Raw genomic sequence first — 18,637 nt, 5'->3', positions numbered from 1 at the left:
GACTGACTTTCAGACCCTGGCCCTGCGTTACTATAAGCCGAAGTGACAGCCAACCCATCCTCTGGACCTTGGTGCCCGCAAATTAAACCTCAGAGGGTTCCTTCTACCTCATGGGCTCGCACAGCATGTCGCTGGTGTCCCCGAAAGCCCAAATGACCTACCTGGCTTGGGGTATTCAGGAGTATCGTCCAGTGGCCAATTCTTGTCGTCCAACGATGTCAGTTTGAGCTGGTCCAGGGACTGGCTGGTATTGTCCGAGCCCAGGTCATCCTGCAGGTCCGTGAGGGGGTCGCTGGCCATGCTGCCTTCTCCAGATGCAGAGACCAAAGCCTACAATGGGGAACTGCAAAGAGAGGTGCTTCAGGCAAAGGAAATCCACATTGTGCAGAGTCCAGTATCCCCTCCACGGGGCCACGTACGGTACGACACAGCCCTGCACCCACCACCACACATAAAATCACAACAGTATAACGGGTTCAAAAAGGATCCTGTGCCACACACATTATGGGGCTCTGGGTCACAGCACTGGACTGTACCCTATGGAGGACTGTGCTTAACAATACTGGATTCTGAGATGGGAACTGGTTGCTGCCTTGACAGGAGCAGCAGCGGCTGCCCAGGGGTCGGAGGGGGCTGTGCACAGCGGCAGAAGAACAGTGCAACTGTGAGAGCAGGGCCCTGAAGAAATACAACATCAGGAAGGTGCTGGACAGCCCGACCGCCTCCTCCTTCTCAACGTCAGTCAACGTCCACCACCGTACAGCCTGGGAGTAAGGAGGCAGACATCCCTGAGAGCCTGCACTCTGAGCAGTTCCAGCTCTGCAAGACTGTACGCTATGGATTTCACTTCTCCCTGAAGCTGCACGTAGGATTATGGTTCAGGCACTAGTGTTATCCCAGCTGGATTATGGAAATTGCCTATAATTGGGTACTCCAAAGTCCACAATAAGGAAACTGCAAGTGGTGCAAAATTGCGCAGCCAGGTTGCTGCCCAAAATTCCTAAAGCACACTCGGCCAAGACGGCATTAAAAGAGCTACACTGGCTACCAATCAAGGAACGCATAATGTTCAAGTCATTATGCATAGCACACAAAACACTCTGGGGTATGGGCCCTAAAATTAACCTCTCACTTATAGCTTTCCACTGCCCCTTGAGAAGCCTGCGTTCAGCGAATTTGTTCCTGGTGACCGTACCTAAAATCAAAAGAGCACGCTCTGGTGGGCGAATGTTCGGTAATAACGCTGCAAAACTATGGAATATGCTCCCCATTGATCTTCGCTCAACGATCCACCACCTATCGTTGCGAAAACAACTAAAAACATGGCTGTTCCAGGAGTGACGATGAACTGTATTAGACTGCCTGTTGTTGTAAGCGCTGGGATGCCCAAGGGTAGCCACGCGCACGATCAAATGTTAATTAATAATAATAATTCCCTTGTCAGCCATCAGCCCAGGAATTTGATCCTGTACAGAAGATCCTGGATCACTGGATGGTTTTGTAAATGTCATGAATATGCTTTTGTAGCCTTTTGATTTGAGCAATTTTGATCCATCCGGTGATATCATGGGACGTCAGAAGGTGAAAGATTCACTGGTGGTAACCTGCTATAGACTGGGATCATGCCTCACCCCACCCTGGCGTGGGGCTCAAGGGGGCTCTCTGTCCTGGAGACACTGTCTTCACCTATTGAGACCCCATGAGATCACTGGAGGGTTTTGTATATGCCATGAATATGTTTTAATGTCTTTTGATTTGGCCACTTTTGAGCAGCAGCACTTATTTATAGGTCCTGAAGAAAGCCGAAACACCCTCCTATGTCGCAGGCTGAAAGCTGTTGACCTCTTTTTAACACTAAAGCGGGTTGAATCACTCACCCAGTGCTATGTTGTTTGTTAACCCTAGCGTAGGGTAGCCCCAATAAAGTAATTTGCAAGCCCTGTATTTAGTTTTAACGATCACTTTTACTTGCTCGGCTACCCTCACCACCCCAAGCTCATCAACTTGGTGTTTAGTATACATTCCTTTGTACAAAAACATCCCAGAGCTCTCCCTCTCAGTGAGGGGGCTGTAGCCCGTACCGTGACTAGGCATTACGGTACGAGGAGGTTCCCAATGATGGAGCGTGCCACCGACAGTGAGTGAGGGTGAGGGGAACCGTCCTATAAAAAGGGACTCTCCACGACAGTTAGTTATCAGCTAGGCTTAAAGTGTTCATAGACCCAAGGGTCTTGTTTTGTGTTTGATATGTGGAGTAGGGGAGGTAACCCTGCAGGTCTTAAAACCGCCTCTGGCCCTCCTTTGCTTTATTACAGATTTTACCAGATCAGGCTGCGCTCTATCCACTTTTTAGAGGCTTCTTGGTTTACCAATCTCCCTAGCTGTCCCTGTGATCAGGTTTCATGTAAAGCACATTAAACTTGATGTTGTTTGGCACTAGGAAGCGTTTTCTGGTTCCAGTATTGCGTGCTGCAAGTGTTAGGCATCACAAGACAGCTCTTGTTTTCTTGGAGTACCTGGAACCATCACATTCTTGTTGCAGTGATTAATTTTATTAGCCATCAGCAAGAGGTATGGCACAGAAATCCGTCTGTAGAACAACAATGAACATGTGAACGAGCTCCAAGCCTGGATGAGGACATTAGATTCCTTCCTTATCTGTGTTTTGTATTTTCCTTTTATAGGTCATATTTGCATTTCTATTATAAGCTATTTGTGTTAGAACTTGTGTTTTATCCTGTTTTATAAGAACTGTGCTTTTAGGGCTCTATGTTAGCCGAGCAGAACTGATCGATGAGGAACCCAGCGTTTTTAACTGACCCTTTTAGAGGGTTTTATTATCATAGTGCTATGTCATTTTTTCTTAGATTTTTTCGAGCTCCCTGACGCCGCGCAATTGAGACAAACTATGCTATAGGGGGCTTGAAATACCCCTGTCAGCACAGCGGCCCCATTCCTGAGGGGTTTGTGGTCAGGCTGTTCTGAGAGTGGACCTTTGGCTGCACATTGTATGAATCGTTTTTAGAGATATATATACAAACAAATACAATATTTACAATACTTACATATAGCACAATCACTGAACATATACATATCATCAAACGCCCTTTTTAATGTACCAGGATGCTTATGGGCTTTTTTTGAAACAGCATTCCTATATATAGAAGATCACTACTAAAGACGCACTACGAGATTTTGTCGTTTACAATCTCCTAAAAACGATTCATACAATGTGCAGCCAAAGGTCCACTCTCAGAACAGCCTGACCACAAACCCCTCAGGAATGCTCCAGGGCTGATGTACTTGTATGGCTACTTTAGCCGAATAAAGTAGATTTGACTGACTGACTGACGTCTACTTTCTTTAGTTTAACTCCGTGTTACTCCAAACAGGAGCTGAAGCCAGAGGCAGCTGGAGTCTCGCCAGAACTTCTGTGCCCTTAGTCAATAAACTAAATATTTATTTTCAGCACCTGGTGTCCAAGCCGGATCTTTGTGCTCCCTGTACTTCAGTCACAGTTGACGACTGAGGGCAGGTGGGAGGGGCCGGGGCAGCAAGCTGACAACAGAGAGTGGGCCGGCGGGGCTGGGGGAGCACCAAGCCAACAGAAGGTGGGAGAGGCAGATATAAGGAAGCACAGAGACAACAGAGGGCCGGCGACAGGGGATGGGGCAGCCAGCCGACAATGAAAGCTGAGCAGGGTTAGGGAAGCAAACTGACATGGTGGTGGTAGAGAAGCACTGAACGGCAACTGAAAAAGGGGGAGGAAGAGGAACATGGAGGAAAAGCCAACAAAGGAGACAGCTGGAAAACACACAGTCTCAGAGTGTGTACACAAAAAGAAAAAAGTACCGTCTGAAAAATGAGAAGTGGAAGGGCACAAGTAAGGCGGGCATGCTCCAGGGTAGGGAAGGAAGGGCACAAGTAAGGCGCGCATGCTCCAGGGTAGGGAAGGAAGGGCACAAGTAAGGCGCGCATGCTCCAGGGTAGGGAAGGAAGGGCACAAGTAAGGCGCGCATGCTCCAGGGTAGGGAAGGAAGGGCACAAGTAAGGCGCGCATGCTCCAGGGTAGGGAAGGAAGGGCACAAGTAAGGCGCGCATGCTCCAGGGTAGGGAAGGAAGGGCACAAGTAAGGCGCGCATGCTCCAGGGTAGGGAAGGAAGGGCACAAGTAAGGCGGGCATGCTCCAGGGTAGGGAAGGAAGGGCACAAGTAAGGCGTGCATGCTCCAGGGTAGGGAAGGAAGGGCACAAGTAAGGTGTGCATGCTCCAGGGTAGGGAAGGAAGGGCACAAGTAAGGCGCGCATGCTCCAGGGTAGGGAAGGAAGGGCACAAGTAAGGCGCGCATGCTCCAGGGTAGGGAAGGAAGGGCACAAGTAAGGTGTGCATGCTCCAGGGGAGGGACGGAAGGGCACAAGTAAGGCGCGCATGCTCCAGGGTAGGGAAGGAAGGGCACAAGTAAGGTGTGCATGCTCCAGGGGAGGGACGGAAGGGCACAAGTAAGGCGCGCATGCTCCAGGGGAGGGACGGAAGGGCACAAGTAAGGCGCGCATGCTCCAGGGTAGGGAAGGAAGGGCACAAGTAAGGCGCGCATGCTCCAGGGGAGGGACGGAAGGGCACAAGTAAGGCGTTCATGCTTTAGGGGAGGGACGGAAGGGAAATAAGGCGTGCATGCTCCAGGGGAGGGATGGACACAAGAGGAGGAAGGAATGCCTATGGAAGCTGATAAACAAGAGAGTGACAATGAAGCGAAGCAGTGGGCGGTCTCTTAGCCCACCTTAAGATAACAACTGGTCTCCCTACAGAAAGTGCATGTGCCATCTTAGGCAAGACCTAAACAGCCTCTTTTTCTAATTTAACAACCAATCATGCTTAACAGATACTTTGTGCCACTTTTACCATGCATTTGCACCAGAGTCACACAAGGTAGAGCACAAACTCTTGCTAGGACATTTTCATTTTAGCACAAGTTTGTTTGCGCTAGAAAGGTGCCCTTTCCTCAGCACATTTAGTTTTTGTGTTACTGTGCACTACTTTGCACCAAGTGAGAGTTACTCGGATGTAACTTGGATAGATTAGTGCAAGCATCCATAGGTTCCGACATAAAGTCAGATTTATTTTGACAGTCAGACCAGGCTTTGCGTCAAAAAGTAACGCCTCCTTGAAGAAGGTGCTAATATGGTGTCATCGTTTAACTTCTGTTAACATTCCGCAGATTGCACGTGCGCTGCACTGTACAACACATATACAATGAGTGCAATGTTTAAGAGTTTCTCTAGCTATGGGATTTTGTATTGGAAGGGTGTGTTTCCAGTACAAATACTACGGTACACAACGCACACACACTACGGTGCACAGGTTGTGTGTGGCACTAGGCAGCTATTTGTGCACCAGCGGACAAGTAGTGAGCAATATGGCTCTGCGTGCATTCTCAACCTTCCACAGTTCAGTGCAGCACCTTTGGCTGCTGTGCTGCACCCCTTAGAGTGCATGCCCGGCCTCCCCAGCCTCAAACCTCACACCCTCAGGCGGTCAGCGCCAATAAAACTGAAAAAGAATCTGGAGTGTTACTTCTCCTTTAATACTTCACCTCACCTCTTCTACAAGTGCATCCATCTCCCCTCTCGTCACCTCATCTCTCCTACCTTTACTCCTACAAGTACCTCCATCTCACCTCTCTTCACCTCATCTCTCTTACCTCCACTTCTACAAGTGCATCAATCCTCTAGCTCCGCTTTCTTCACCTCACCTCTTCTACCTCCACTTCTACGAGTGCCTCCATCCTCTATCTCCGCTCTCTCTACCTCACCTCTTCTACGAGGACCTCTATCTGAGCTCTCTTCACCTCTCCTACCTCCACTTCTACGAGTACCCCCATCCTCTATCTCCGCTCTCTTCACCTCACCTCTTCTACCTCCACTTCTACAAGTGCCTCCATCCTCTATTTCAGCTCTCTTCACCTTGCCTACCTTCACTTCTACGAGTACCTCCATCCTCTATCTCTGCTCTCTTCCTCACCTCATCTACCTCCACGAGTATCTCCATCCTCTATCTACGCTCTCTTCACCTCATCTCTTCTACCTCTAGGAGTACCTCCATCTCAGCTCTCTTCACCTCACCTCTTCTACCTCCACTTCTACGAGTACCTCCATCCTCTCTCTCCGCTCTCTTTACCTCACCTTTTCTACGAGTACCTCCATCTCTGCACTCTTCACCTCATCTACCTCCACTTTTATGAGTACCTCCATCCACTTTCCCCGCTCTCTTCACCTCACCTCTACTGCCTCAACTTCTAAGCGTGCCTCCATCCTCTATCTCTGCTCTATTCACCACACCTCTTCTACGAGTACCTCCATCTCCGCTCTCTTCACCTCTTCTACCTCTACGAGTACCTCCATCTCAGCTCTCTTCACCTCTCCTACCTCCACTTCTACGAGTACCTCCATCCTCTATCTCCGCTCTCTTCACCTCACCTACCTCAACTTCTACAAGTGTCTCCATCCTCTATCTCCGCTCTCTTCACCTCATCTCTTCTACGAGTACCTCCATCTCAGCTCTCTTCACCTCTCCTACCTCCACTTCTACGAGTACCTCCATCCTCTATCTCTGCTCTCTTCCTCACCTCATCTACCTCCACTTCAACGAGTATCTCCATCCACTATCTACGCTCTCTTCACCTCACACCTCCACTCCTACAAGTGCCTCCATCCTCTATCTCTGCACCTCTCCTACCTCCACTTCTACGAGTACCTCCATCCTCTAGCTCCGCTCTCTTCACCTCACCTACCTCAACTTCTACAAGTGTCTCCATCCTCTATCTCCGCTCTCTTCACCTCATCTCTTCTACGAGTACCTCCATCTCAGCTCTCTTCACCACACCTCTTCTACCTCCACGAGTACCTCCACCCTCTATCTCCGCTCTCTTCCTCACCTCATCTACCTCCACTTCAACGAGTATCTCCATCCACTATCTACGCTCTCTTCACCTCACACCTCCACTTCTACAAGTGCCTCCATCCTCTAGCTCTGCTCTCTGCACCTCTCCTACGAGTACCTCCATCCTCTAGCTCCGCTCTCTTCACCTCACCTACCTCAACTTCTACAAGTGTCTCCATCCTCTATCTCCACTCTCTTCACCTCATCTCTTCTACGAGTACCTCCATCTCAGCTCTCTTCACCACACCTCTTCTACCTCCACGAGTACCTCCACCCTCTATCTCCGCTCTCTTCACCTCATCTCTTCTACGAGTACCTCCATCTCAGCTCTCTTCACCACACCTCTTCTACCTCCACTTCTACGAGTACCTCCATCCTCCATCTCCGCTCTCTTCACCTCACCTCTTCTACGAGTACCTCTATTCTTCATCTCCGCACTCTTCACCTCATCTACCTCCACTTTTATGAGTACCTCTATCCACTTTCTCCACGCTCTTCACCTCACCTAACCTCACTTCTACTGCCTCAACTTCTACGAGTGCCTCCATCTGCGCTGTCTTTACCTCACTTTTGTCTACCTCACCTCTCTCAACATACCCCATGTACATTACTTGAATTCAGCTCACTGTACCTCACTCTCAAGACATTGCCCCCAGAAATGTTGTACATTAGGCCAAGTATGAAATAGTGCGGACAGGATACTAGAAGTAATGTGGGGTCACAAAAGTCAACAAGTGTGTTAACTGTTGTTTGGGGAGTAGGAACACCAAGGTAACACAGGCATCTGAACACTACACATAAATTAAAGCCCCGAGGTGCAGGGAGACACCATTCACTATAAACCATATGAACACCGGTGAGACATAGGAATCTCAGGAGCCTCTCGTCACTTTCTGTAGGGGACCCGAAAACATTTTAAGACATGCCACTGCCCTCTAGGCACCCAACCAAAGCCTTCCGTATGTGGTGATGTGCAATAGCGACCTGCACCCTCCCACCCTCTCCAGAGAGGCCACATAGATGTGAATGTGAGCACACATGGAACCCACGCTACGGAAGATCTACTGCTCACAGCATCCCGTGAAAAGCTGTCAGCAAAAATCACCCGCTGCTGCTGGGACAACAAACTGACAACACCAGGTCACATATTCAAGGTAGCAGCACCGCATCTGGACCTCAACCACCTCAGGAAGATGCCACCCTTACAGTATTCCACAATATTCCCTTCTTCAAACTGGCGCCCAAACCACCCAAGTAGCCTCAAGGGCAAGTGCCCTGCCCCACATAGCACAGCCTGTTCATACCTTCTAAAAACCACCACTTTCTACCCACCACCCCCAACTCTCTATGTCAACTAGACTCTTAAGCTGCCATCCCTCTCACACAGCGATGCCTGTCCGTCCCTATCAAAAGCCACCAATTTCTGCCAACCACCTCCAACTCAACTAGACCCCTACCCTGCCTTCCCTCTGACATAGCTTAGCCTGTTCATACCTGCCAAAAACCACCACTTTCTGCCCACCACCTCCAACTCTCTAACTCAACCAGACTCCCAGCCTGCCCTGCCCTCCCCTCCCCTTCACATAGTTCAGCCTGTTCATACCTGCCAAAAAACACCACTTTCTTCCCACCACCTCCAACTAACTCTACAACACAACTAGACTCCTCCCCTGCCCTCCCTCACATAGTGCTACCTGTTCCCACCTGCCGAAATCCACCACTTTTTGTTTCAACCAGACTCCTGGCCTGCCCCTAGTCCCCACAACTCCCATAGTGCAGCCTGTTCATAACCGTCATAAAAATGTTTTTTTGTTAAAAACGTTCTGCCCTCCAACTCAACTAGACTCCTGACCCGGTTGTCTCATGGACTGCTTTTCACCTTACAAAACCTGCGCGGCACTTAGACACCCCTCGTGTGGAGGGCGTGGGTAAAAACATAGTCCACAAGAATGCAGACTAGAACAGAGTCAAAAATATAAAATGCAAAACGACCTAGAAAACATGATCCATTCATATTCTCAACAGATACCCCGGGTGTGAACGGAGCTCGCCGGACGTGGGGGTTGTGGAACCGGTCACAGGGTGTTGAGGTGCTCGTAGTCTTTCTTCCCCTTGGAGTGTGTTGTCGGTGTCTATTCTTGTTCTCCATGTTTACATCCATCGCTTCACAAGACGCCTGCAGGGCACGTGCTGGGACAGTCCGGTGGGCGAGTGATCAGAGATGGTGAGACGGTCATTGGGTCTGGCCCTACAGATGCAGTTGCCACTGACCCTGTGCGCGTGTTTCTTGCGACTTGAAACTGAACGGTTTATGTTCTAATATTCAGCCCCAGCTCACCCTGGCACCGACCCCAGCCCCAGCTCGCCCTGGCCCCGGCCCGCCCTGGGCCCCAACTTGCCCCGGCCCCAACTTGCCCTGGCCCCAACTTGCCCTGGCCCCAACTTGCCCTGGCCCCGGCCCGCCCCGGCCCGCCCCAGCTCGCTCTGGCCCCTGCTTGCCCCGGCCCTGGCCCCCAGCCCGCCCTGGCCCCAGCCCGCCCTGAACCCAGCTCGCCCTGACCCCAGCTCGCCCTGACCCCAGCTCGCCCTAGCCATGGCCCCAGTTCGCCCTAGCCATGGCCCCAGCTCGCCCTATCCCCAGCCCCAGCTCGTCCCGGCCCCAGCCCCAGCTCGCCCCGGCCCCAGCCCCAGCTCGCCCCGGCCCCAGCACCAGCTCGCCCCAGCACCAGCTCGCCCCGGCCCCGGCCCCAGCACCAGCTCGCCCCCAGCCCCAGCACCAGCTCGCCCCCAGCCCCAGCACCAGCTCGCCCCCAGCACCAGCTCGCCCCCAGCCCCAGCACCAGCACCAGCTCGCCACCAGCCCCAGCACCAGCTCGCCCCCAGCCCCAGCTCGCCCCCGCCCCCAGCCCCAGCTCGCCCAGGCCCCAGCTCGCCCAGGCCCCAGCTCGCCCAGGCCCCAGCTCGCCCAGGCCCCAGCTCGCCCAGGCCCGTCCTGGCCCCAACAAGCTCAGTCAGGGAGGCGCCAATATGGCCTTCACTGAATGTTTCCATTATACAGTTTGATGCTTTGAGCAGAATAAAAGCCATGCTTTTACAGCAAACCTCCGCTCGAGAAACCTTTGAACTCCAAGTAGCAAGGACCTCGACAGAGATACAGGCACTAATCCGTACCGACTGCCCCCTACATTTCGTAGAAATGGTGGGACGAATCTTTAATATGTCGGATATGAGCAGCATTGTACACCTATTTAAGACCATAGGGTCTGGATTCCTTAACCCCTTCCAAACAATCCTCGGGGTTATTCCGAACTTTATATACTACGTATTTGGAAGCATTTTCAGGGGTCTACCTCTGATCCTGCTCGCTGTAGCTGGAATCCTGATTATCGTCTACCTGCTGCGCAATGGACGGACCATCTGCCAGCGAGATTGCAAAAGCTCTCCTGGAGAGATATTACTGTGAACGCATGGTACAGCATCTGGGTGTACCTAGCCTACGAGTACTAAGTGCTTCTTGGTTCTTATCCTTCAGACCAGTCTTTGAGGACTGCATAGTACCGGTCTTCCGATGCCTGTTCTGCGGAGGCGAATGCAAGTTGGACATCTGTCTAACACCTGACACGGAGACTCCAGCGGACTTAGACTCCAGGCTGGAACCCATGTGGCCCCATGCACGACTGTCCCCAGCGTATTCCCATCTCAACGCATGCCTTTCTTGAGGAACCGCAGGTGCCTTTCACGACTGAATTGATTTCAGCTCCAGCATTGGCACCGAGGTATCGAATTCAGCACCGGCTACCTCCACAACCTCTGTTGGCAGCGAGGAATTTCATCTGTGCACACTTGACATGCTATGCGAGGCATTGCAGCGTTTGTCCCCTGATATAGCAGGCAGCAATAATGTTATGTCTCCCAGCCAGGCCTTCTAATCTAAATCTGGCTCATCATGTGCTGGGAACGAATTCAGAAATTTTCTTTCCCCTTTTCAAAATAACTTTTTTCAAATTGACACTTTCAATAAGCATGGCCTTCCAAGTACGCTTGCAGTAGCTCAACTTGTGTGATCGAACTCATTTAGAACTGTGATTTGCGGAACTTTACAACAAAATATCAAACTATTACCAAAAGAACATTTATCGTCTTGTTTTTAAAACATTGTTCTTAAAGGATTTTTTAACGTATTAGAAACATTTTAAATGACTCTTGATAATATTATGCACTGATACCGTTATAAATGTGCATCTAGAAATGTGTATTATTATTAAGTATAAGGAGGAGTGGGTGTTAGGTTTCATATCGGTACCCTAATTATAGGTTTAGAGATCATCTCCCCTTCATTTCATATGAACAAGCCTTAGAAGGACATAACTCCTAGTAAGGACATACTGCCTTATAGGGACTGAACGCCTTATAAGGACTGACGCCTTTTAAGGACTAAACCTTTCACCTAGTTCCATGCCAAGGGTGGGTTTTGCCCGATTGATATTGCTAAGACGTCATCCTTAGCACATATGAATACTTTATGGAGTACACTCTTCAGGGGGGCATACTTCACCTCGCCTATCTCCGCACAAAGGTTTAATCCCCAACGTCATCATCATACTGAACATTGGGTAACATACTCACATAGACTGTATAAATACAGCACCTCTTGCTATCGGTAGTCAGGAGGGAACCGAGACTTCAGGGCCGACACACTGACCAGAGACGCTGCAGCTCCGGCATGCCATCGCTCCAGCTGACAGTGGTCTAACTATCCACGACAGGGTGTCCAACTCAAGTCCAGGACGAAGTCCCACATTCTCACTATTCAGGGATGGAGGTTCGACTAAATCCTAGCAGGATTCTTGGCTCTTCGGCTTAGTAGCTCTTTCGCACCTACTTACATGCTAGGTACACTCAGGTACATCTAGGCAGGCATCTTAGGAGTACGCACTTTATTATATAAATGCATTTTATATTCATGTATGTGTTCATGACTATTGCAAAATGGTAGAACAATACTATTCCTTTTTATTCACTGTACTGCTGGTTCTATATCTCTGCTGCTGTGTTACAGTTGTAGCAGCGCACTTATTTTACATGAGAAGAACGGTGTGAGAAGTTGGCCTGGTATATGCTGTCCACTAGTTATAGTGGGCACCTTGCACCAGTCCAAACGACACTTATTGATGATTAGGTTAAAGACAACCTTTATTGAAAGCTATCCTAGTGGTAGCTATGGAGAGCAGCCTTCAGGCTAAGTCTCGATGGAATGTAAAGCAGCTTGATTTACCAGATTATAACCTCCTGAATGACCAAATGATAGGAGAACCACACAAAGTATATATAAAATATATGTATTTATTACTAAACACTCTCTACTAACCTCTTTATGAGATTAGAGAACAAGATACACAATATGAAAGCGCTAGAACGACAGTAAATAGCACAATACACAGCAGGCTCCAGGGGGAGACTGAACCATATACCAAGAAAGTGGTATAACAACCACGACTTGACTAGACACAGTGCCTAGAGCATGAAGAATCGCTGGGACCCCAAGGAACCACCCAAGGTAGTGACACAGGGGACCCACAGAGGACGTGGGCAGTGTGAGAACACAGCCGCGAGCTCCGTACAACTCTATGGGAAAGTCGTAGTTGGAATTTTAAAGATTAAGGACTGCAACCGGTTTGAGCTGGACTATGCACAGGGACACCAAATGTGCCCCCAGTGCAGACATCAAAGCACTCTGAGTGCACCCACCCAGCCCCAATACACTAAAGCCTGTCTGGGAGGTGGTCACACCTACCTGTGACAGGATAACTATTGTCCAGCCTTCCCCTGCCGGAGTTTCGTCCAGCAGCAGGAGGGCAGACTCATGTCTGTGGCTGGCAGCATCCATTTTGTGAGGCCAGGGTCTGTGAAGTTGGTACCGGGTGTACCGGTGCCGTCATGTTTCTCCCTCTAGTAGGGAGAAATCATACCTCCCACACCAGTAACTGGTGTGGAGGTATGATTCCAAAGTGTTTGACACCAAACACAACATGTTTCCATGCAGCCGTTTTAAAGTTAGCATTTACCGCGAGGTTATAATGCACTTAAGTATATATATGGTTGGCTGCATCACAAACAACCCCAGAATACAGGTTCCGAAAGCTGCAGAGGGGCTTTGCTCATGCAGGTGAACCTTCTCACATAAAACCCAGCACCCTGCCTTTAGGATTGATAAGGCCTGCCATAGGGGTGACTGATAGATTTATATGTGCAGTGATATAGGATAGATATAGTGAACATTTATCTAAGTAAGGGGTGCATGCACCACCATACACAGGCTGCTGTAGCAGACCTGTTGTGTCATTTTGACTCTGGGGTACCTATGCCCTAGGGAAATAGTATACCATATACTAGGGACTTATAAGGGTACCCCAGATTCCAATCTGAAGTGTACCTAAAGTACATGAACAACCAGTTTAGGGAAAAAGCAGATAGTTTGACTAGGATCCTGCTAATCGGGACCCCAGTCTAAGTCGAATAAAAGCAAAACACCTGGCAAAAAGTGGGGGTAACCATGCAGTCAGAATCCATTCTCCTCCAAACTGTACAATAAATTCTTATTGTAAACACGCCCGAATGTTTCTTCTGTGTATCTCTGAGAGCAAAACAAGCAAGCACGAGTGAGTGGGTGAAAAGTAGTATATTGTTTCCACGAGTCTGAGGTGATGGAGTTCTGAGGTTGCAAAAACTAATCTCTCCGATAACAGGAGATTCTAGTAGCACGACGAGCTAGCTAATGCGAAAACAGGCTAACAAATTTGGCGGGGGTGAACAGAGTCAGTCTGCCACCAGATCCACAGTTTATGTTATCCGCAAATGCATAGGTTCTGCATGAAGGGTACTATTGGAACTACACTACAACAGTACCACACAACACTGCTTACACTATGAATGTGTCTGCGGAATCCAAACAGTACCACACAACACTGCTTACACTATGATGGTGTCTGTGGATTCCGCACAGTATCATACACCACTGCTTACACTATGAAGATGTCCGTGAATTCCATACAGTATCACACAACACTGCATACACTATGAAGGGGTCTGTGGAATCCATAAATTATCACACACCACTGATTACACTATGAAGGGGTCTGTGGATTCCATACAGTATCACGCTCCACTGCTTACACTATGAAGGTGTCTGTGGAATCCATACATTATCACACACCACTGATTAAACTATGAAGGAATCTATGGAGTCTGTACAGTCCCACACACCACTGATTACACTATAAAGGTGTCAGTAGAGTCTGTACAGTAGCATACACCACTGCTTGCACTATGAATGTGTCTGAAGTCTGTACAATAACACGCACCACTGCTTACACTATGAAGGTGTCTGGAGACTGTAGAGTATCAGGCACAACTGCTTACACTATGAAGGTGTCAGTGGAGTCTGTACAGTACCACACACACCACTGCTTGCACTATGAAGGGGTCTGTGGAATTCATACAGTATCACGCACCATTGCTTACACTATGAAGGTGTCTGTGGAGTCCGTACAGTGCCACAGCTTACACTATGAAGGTGTCTGTGGAGTCCGTACAGTGCCACACGCCACTGCTTGCACTATGAATGTGTCTGTGAAGTCTGTACAATAACACGCACCACTGCGTGCACTATGAAGGTGTCTGTGGAGTCCGTACAGTACCACACGCCACAGCTTACACTATGAAGGTGTCTGTGGAGTCCGTACAGTACCACACGCCACTGCTTGCACTATGAATGTGTCTGTGAAGTCTGTACAATAACACGCACCACTGCTTACACTATGCAGGTGTCAGTGGAGTCTGTACAGTACCACACACACCACTGCTTACACTATGCAGGAGTCGGTGGAGTCCGTATAGTACCACACACCACTGCTTACACTATGCAGGTGTCGGTGGAGTCCGTATTGTATCACGCTCCACTGCTTACACTATGCAGGTGTCGGTGGAGTCCGTATAGTATCACGCTCCACTGCTTACACTATGAAGGTGTCTGTGGAGTTCGTATAGTATCACGCTCCACTGCTTGCACTATGAAGGTGTCAGTGGAGTCTGTACAGTACCACACACACCACTGCTTGCACTATGAAGGGGTCTGTGGAATTCATACAGTATCACGCACCATCGCTTACACTATGAAGGTGTCTGTGGAGTCCGTACAGTACCACACGCCACAGCTTACACTATGAAGGTGTCTGTGGAGTCCGTACAATACCACACGCCACGGCTTACACTATTAATGCGTCTGTGGAGTCTGCACAGTACCACACACACCACTGCTTGCACTATTAAGGTGTCTGTGGACTCCGTATAGTATCACGCTCCACTGCTTACACTATGCAGGTGTCTGTGGAGTCTGTATATGTTAGAAGGTGGTTCTGACACTATGGGCCGCCCGGATTTTTCGCTTTTTGAGCACCTAATTGTTGAGCTTTTACTGTGGGGGAGCCTCATAAGTTGGGACTCACCCACAGTGAACTCAGGATGTAAGAGACTGCATGGGGATTTTACTGGTGTTCCCCTGGCTTGACCAGGCCACTGCGCAGCAGCTGGAGTAAGGGACACCGGGCTGGTTACATGCAGACACATGTGTACATGCGTGTGCACACGTGTACGGGCTGCACAGGGGAGATTCCTAGCGTGCGCCGTCCAGGAGCAGCTACAAAGTGAATGGTGTGGCAGGACTTCTGCAGTATTGGGTGGTGACATGGAATTGGCTTTATACACTGAAAAGAAACCTGCCAGGGAAAGTCAGTGTGTTTTACTGTGTTTTCACTTCATTATTCCCCTATGGGGATGTGGGGCCCATGGCTAGATTAACTTCCGTTAGGCCTGCAGATTTCAGACACGCACTTAAGTCCAATGTAGCGAATGTGAAAATAAGTATTCTGCAGAGTCCAAAGTCATATTTGTACTGCTTTTGGGTCATCCAGAACTGTCATATTTCTCTGAGCCAGCCATGACCAGACCCAGGCTGAGGGCTGACCTCAGCTGGATGGATTGATAACCTTTCTTCCACAAGCGAGGGTCTCCTCTCCATGAAGAGATGATGGGTGGGGCAACAGACTCATCCATCACTGGGTGCCAGGCACCAGGCTGCACCAAGGTGGGAAGGCAGCGTGGGGGATGAGGCTTCAGACATGTGGCCAGAGACACTGGACGACGCCATTTTGAACAAACCCAGAGGCTGGACAAGAAGGAGCGAGCAGGGGCAGGAAAGTGATGTGTCGCTGTTTGATAGGACCAACAGGGACTTCCTGCCAGCACCCTACTCAACTTTTAAAAAGTGCTTGCACAGGAAGAGAAGCTCTCTGGGGTGTGGTCTGCTGAGGCTGAAGGTGCTGGAGCCTGGCGCAATAGGCAGTTGGAAGGAGAGACCCCCTGACTGCCCCCAGGACCCTAACAGCACCAGAAGAAGAGCCCAGGACCGGTGTGCAGGAGTAGTGGCCTCTGCGCAGGGAGAAGAGAGGCCACGGAGGAGAGCCAGGCGAAAGGCTGGCGCAGGGAGCCAGTGAAGACAGCACCCTGCAGAATCAGAGACCCCGAGGGCGGAGGAGAGTGTTCCCAGTGGCTGGGGCTGGTAAAGAGGAGCATGAAGCACCCCATAATGCCTCGCCGGGCATTTGGAAATCTGCCGTTTTGGTGCTTTGTGGCCCCCAGAGGAGGGGGGTTACCCTCACTTGTGAAAAGGTGCTGGGGGAGCTGCTGGAGAAGCCCAATCTTCTCCCCCCCCCCCCCCACAGCACGAAGAACTCTGCAATTTTGGTGCCTGGTGGCCCCCAGAGGAGGGGGTCACCCTCATGTGTGAAATGGGGTGCAGGGGGGGCTGCAGGAGCACCGCAGCCTCCCCCAGCATAAAGAAGAACAGTCCACCCGTAAGTTTCACGGGGCATCTGAAAGAATAACCCCTCAAGGGCTCAGCCAGCCTTTAACACCTTCTAGGCTGGAACTTATGTTCTACAGCTGAGGGTGTACTATGAAGTGCATCATGGAGTGAAGGTCTGAGTTGGGGATGTCTGGAGAAGGGCGTCCCCTGGAGGTGAAGTGGTGTAATTGCACCAAAATGCATTTACTATTGGTTATTTCTTTTTAGGTGGACTGAAAGTCACATGTGTAAAGTGAAGTACCTGTGTAAAGTGATGTTAAGCTAAATGGAGTTATGTTGCTGGACCTTCCTGCTAGGGGGTCTGGCTGTATTTACGTAATCCCATGCTTTTACCTGTGATTCCTTTTAAGGTGAAGAGGCGCACTGCAGGAGAAGTGTAGTTGCCAGGAGTACTTCTTTTGAAGGGACTGTAAGTCACATGTGTAAGGAGATGTCATAGGCCAAGTGGGGCTATGTTGCCAGACAGTCCTGCTAGGGTGTCTGGCTGTATATGCGCAATCCTGTGATTTCATCTGTGATGCCCTTAGGGGCTGTAATTGCAATGCATTCAAATGATCAACCAAGGTGAGGAGTACTGTTATTCTAAAGTGTGCGTAAACATGGATTCTTGCTGCTGCGCTTAGGTGAAGACCCCAGACTGCTAGCCCTTAAGATATAGAGGTGCATACTTTGTGGTCAGTAGGTGATGCTCAGTCAGGGTCATGTGTCACCAAGGCAGGTTTACCCCTTTTTAATGCTTGTTGAGGTAATGGGGTGGGTCGCCACTGGGATGGTGCCAGTGCGCAGGGCCCTCGCTCCAGGTTATGTTCAACTATCTGCATTGGGGGCAAGTTGATGTGCATACATGGGAGTGGTGGTACTAGACCCCACCCCCCCTTTGCAGGAGGGGTGGAGATGTTGTGCAATGTCACAAAGTAATTCCAACAGCTTATGTATATTTGTAAATTGGTGCATAGTATGGAGTAGTGGGTGTGTTTAATAAATGTACTCTTACTTTTATAAAGCAAAGTACAGACTGGAAAATCAATTATTGAGTGTTATTTTTGTGCACCTGCAAATGGCGATTACTAGCCCACACCACCTCCCTTGAGTAAGCCTTAGACTGCTCTGCAACGCTACCCTCAGAGTCAGGCGCTACAATTGGGTGTTTGGTTCCCAGTGAAGGACAAATGTAGTCATGTTATTTGTGCAGGTCTCACAGATGCTGCCTCGTTTTCCAACAGTATAGTATCACGTTCCACTGCTTACACTATGCAGGTGTCTGTGGAGTCCGTATAGTACCACACACACCACTGCTTGCACTATGAAGGTGTCTGTGGAGTCCTTACAGTACCACACACCACTGCTTACACTATGAAGGTGTCTGTGGAGTCAGTATAGTATAACGCTCCACTGCTTACACTATGAATGCGTCTGTGGAGTCCGCACAGTACCACACACACCACTGCTTGCACTATGAAGGTGTCTGTGGAGTCCGTATAGTACCACACACCACTGCTTACACTATGAAGGTGTCTGTGGAGTCCGTATTGTATCACGCTCCACTGCTTACACTATGCAGGTGTCTGTGGAGTCCGTATTGTATCATGCTCCACTGCTTACACTATGCAGGTGTCTGTGGAGTTCGTATTGTATCACGCTCCACTGCATACACTATGAATGCGTCTGTGGAGTCCGCACAGTACCACACACACCATTGCTTGCACTATGAAGGTGTCTGTGGAGTCCGTATAGTACCACACACCACTGCTTACACTATGAAGGTGTCTGTGGAGTCCGT

General features: G+C 49.7%; 1 protein-coding gene across 1 annotated transcript in view; it reads right to left on the bottom strand.

Moving 5' to 3' along the window:
* Nucleotides 1–18,637, bottom strand: part of ARHGAP1 (Rho GTPase activating protein 1) — a 246,482-nt gene that overhangs the window by 197,169 nt on the left and 30,676 nt on the right. Inside the window, exon 2 of the mRNA XM_085646663.1 lies at nucleotides 162–343. Within this exon, the coding sequence (XP_085502789.1) occupies nucleotides 162–300 (139 nt within the window). The 5' untranslated portion in view covers nucleotides 301–343. The remainder of the gene's footprint in view (nucleotides 1–161; nucleotides 344–18,637) is intronic.

Source organism: Triturus cristatus, chromosome 3_1 (genome assembly GCF_964204655.1).
Source record: "Triturus cristatus chromosome 3_1, aTriCri1.1, whole genome shotgun sequence".
NCBI classification, from domain to species: Eukaryota; Metazoa; Chordata; class Amphibia; order Caudata; family Salamandridae; genus Triturus; species Triturus cristatus.
Note: the sequence above shows the minus strand (reverse complement) of the source record. Positions and strands in the feature narration are given on the sequence as shown.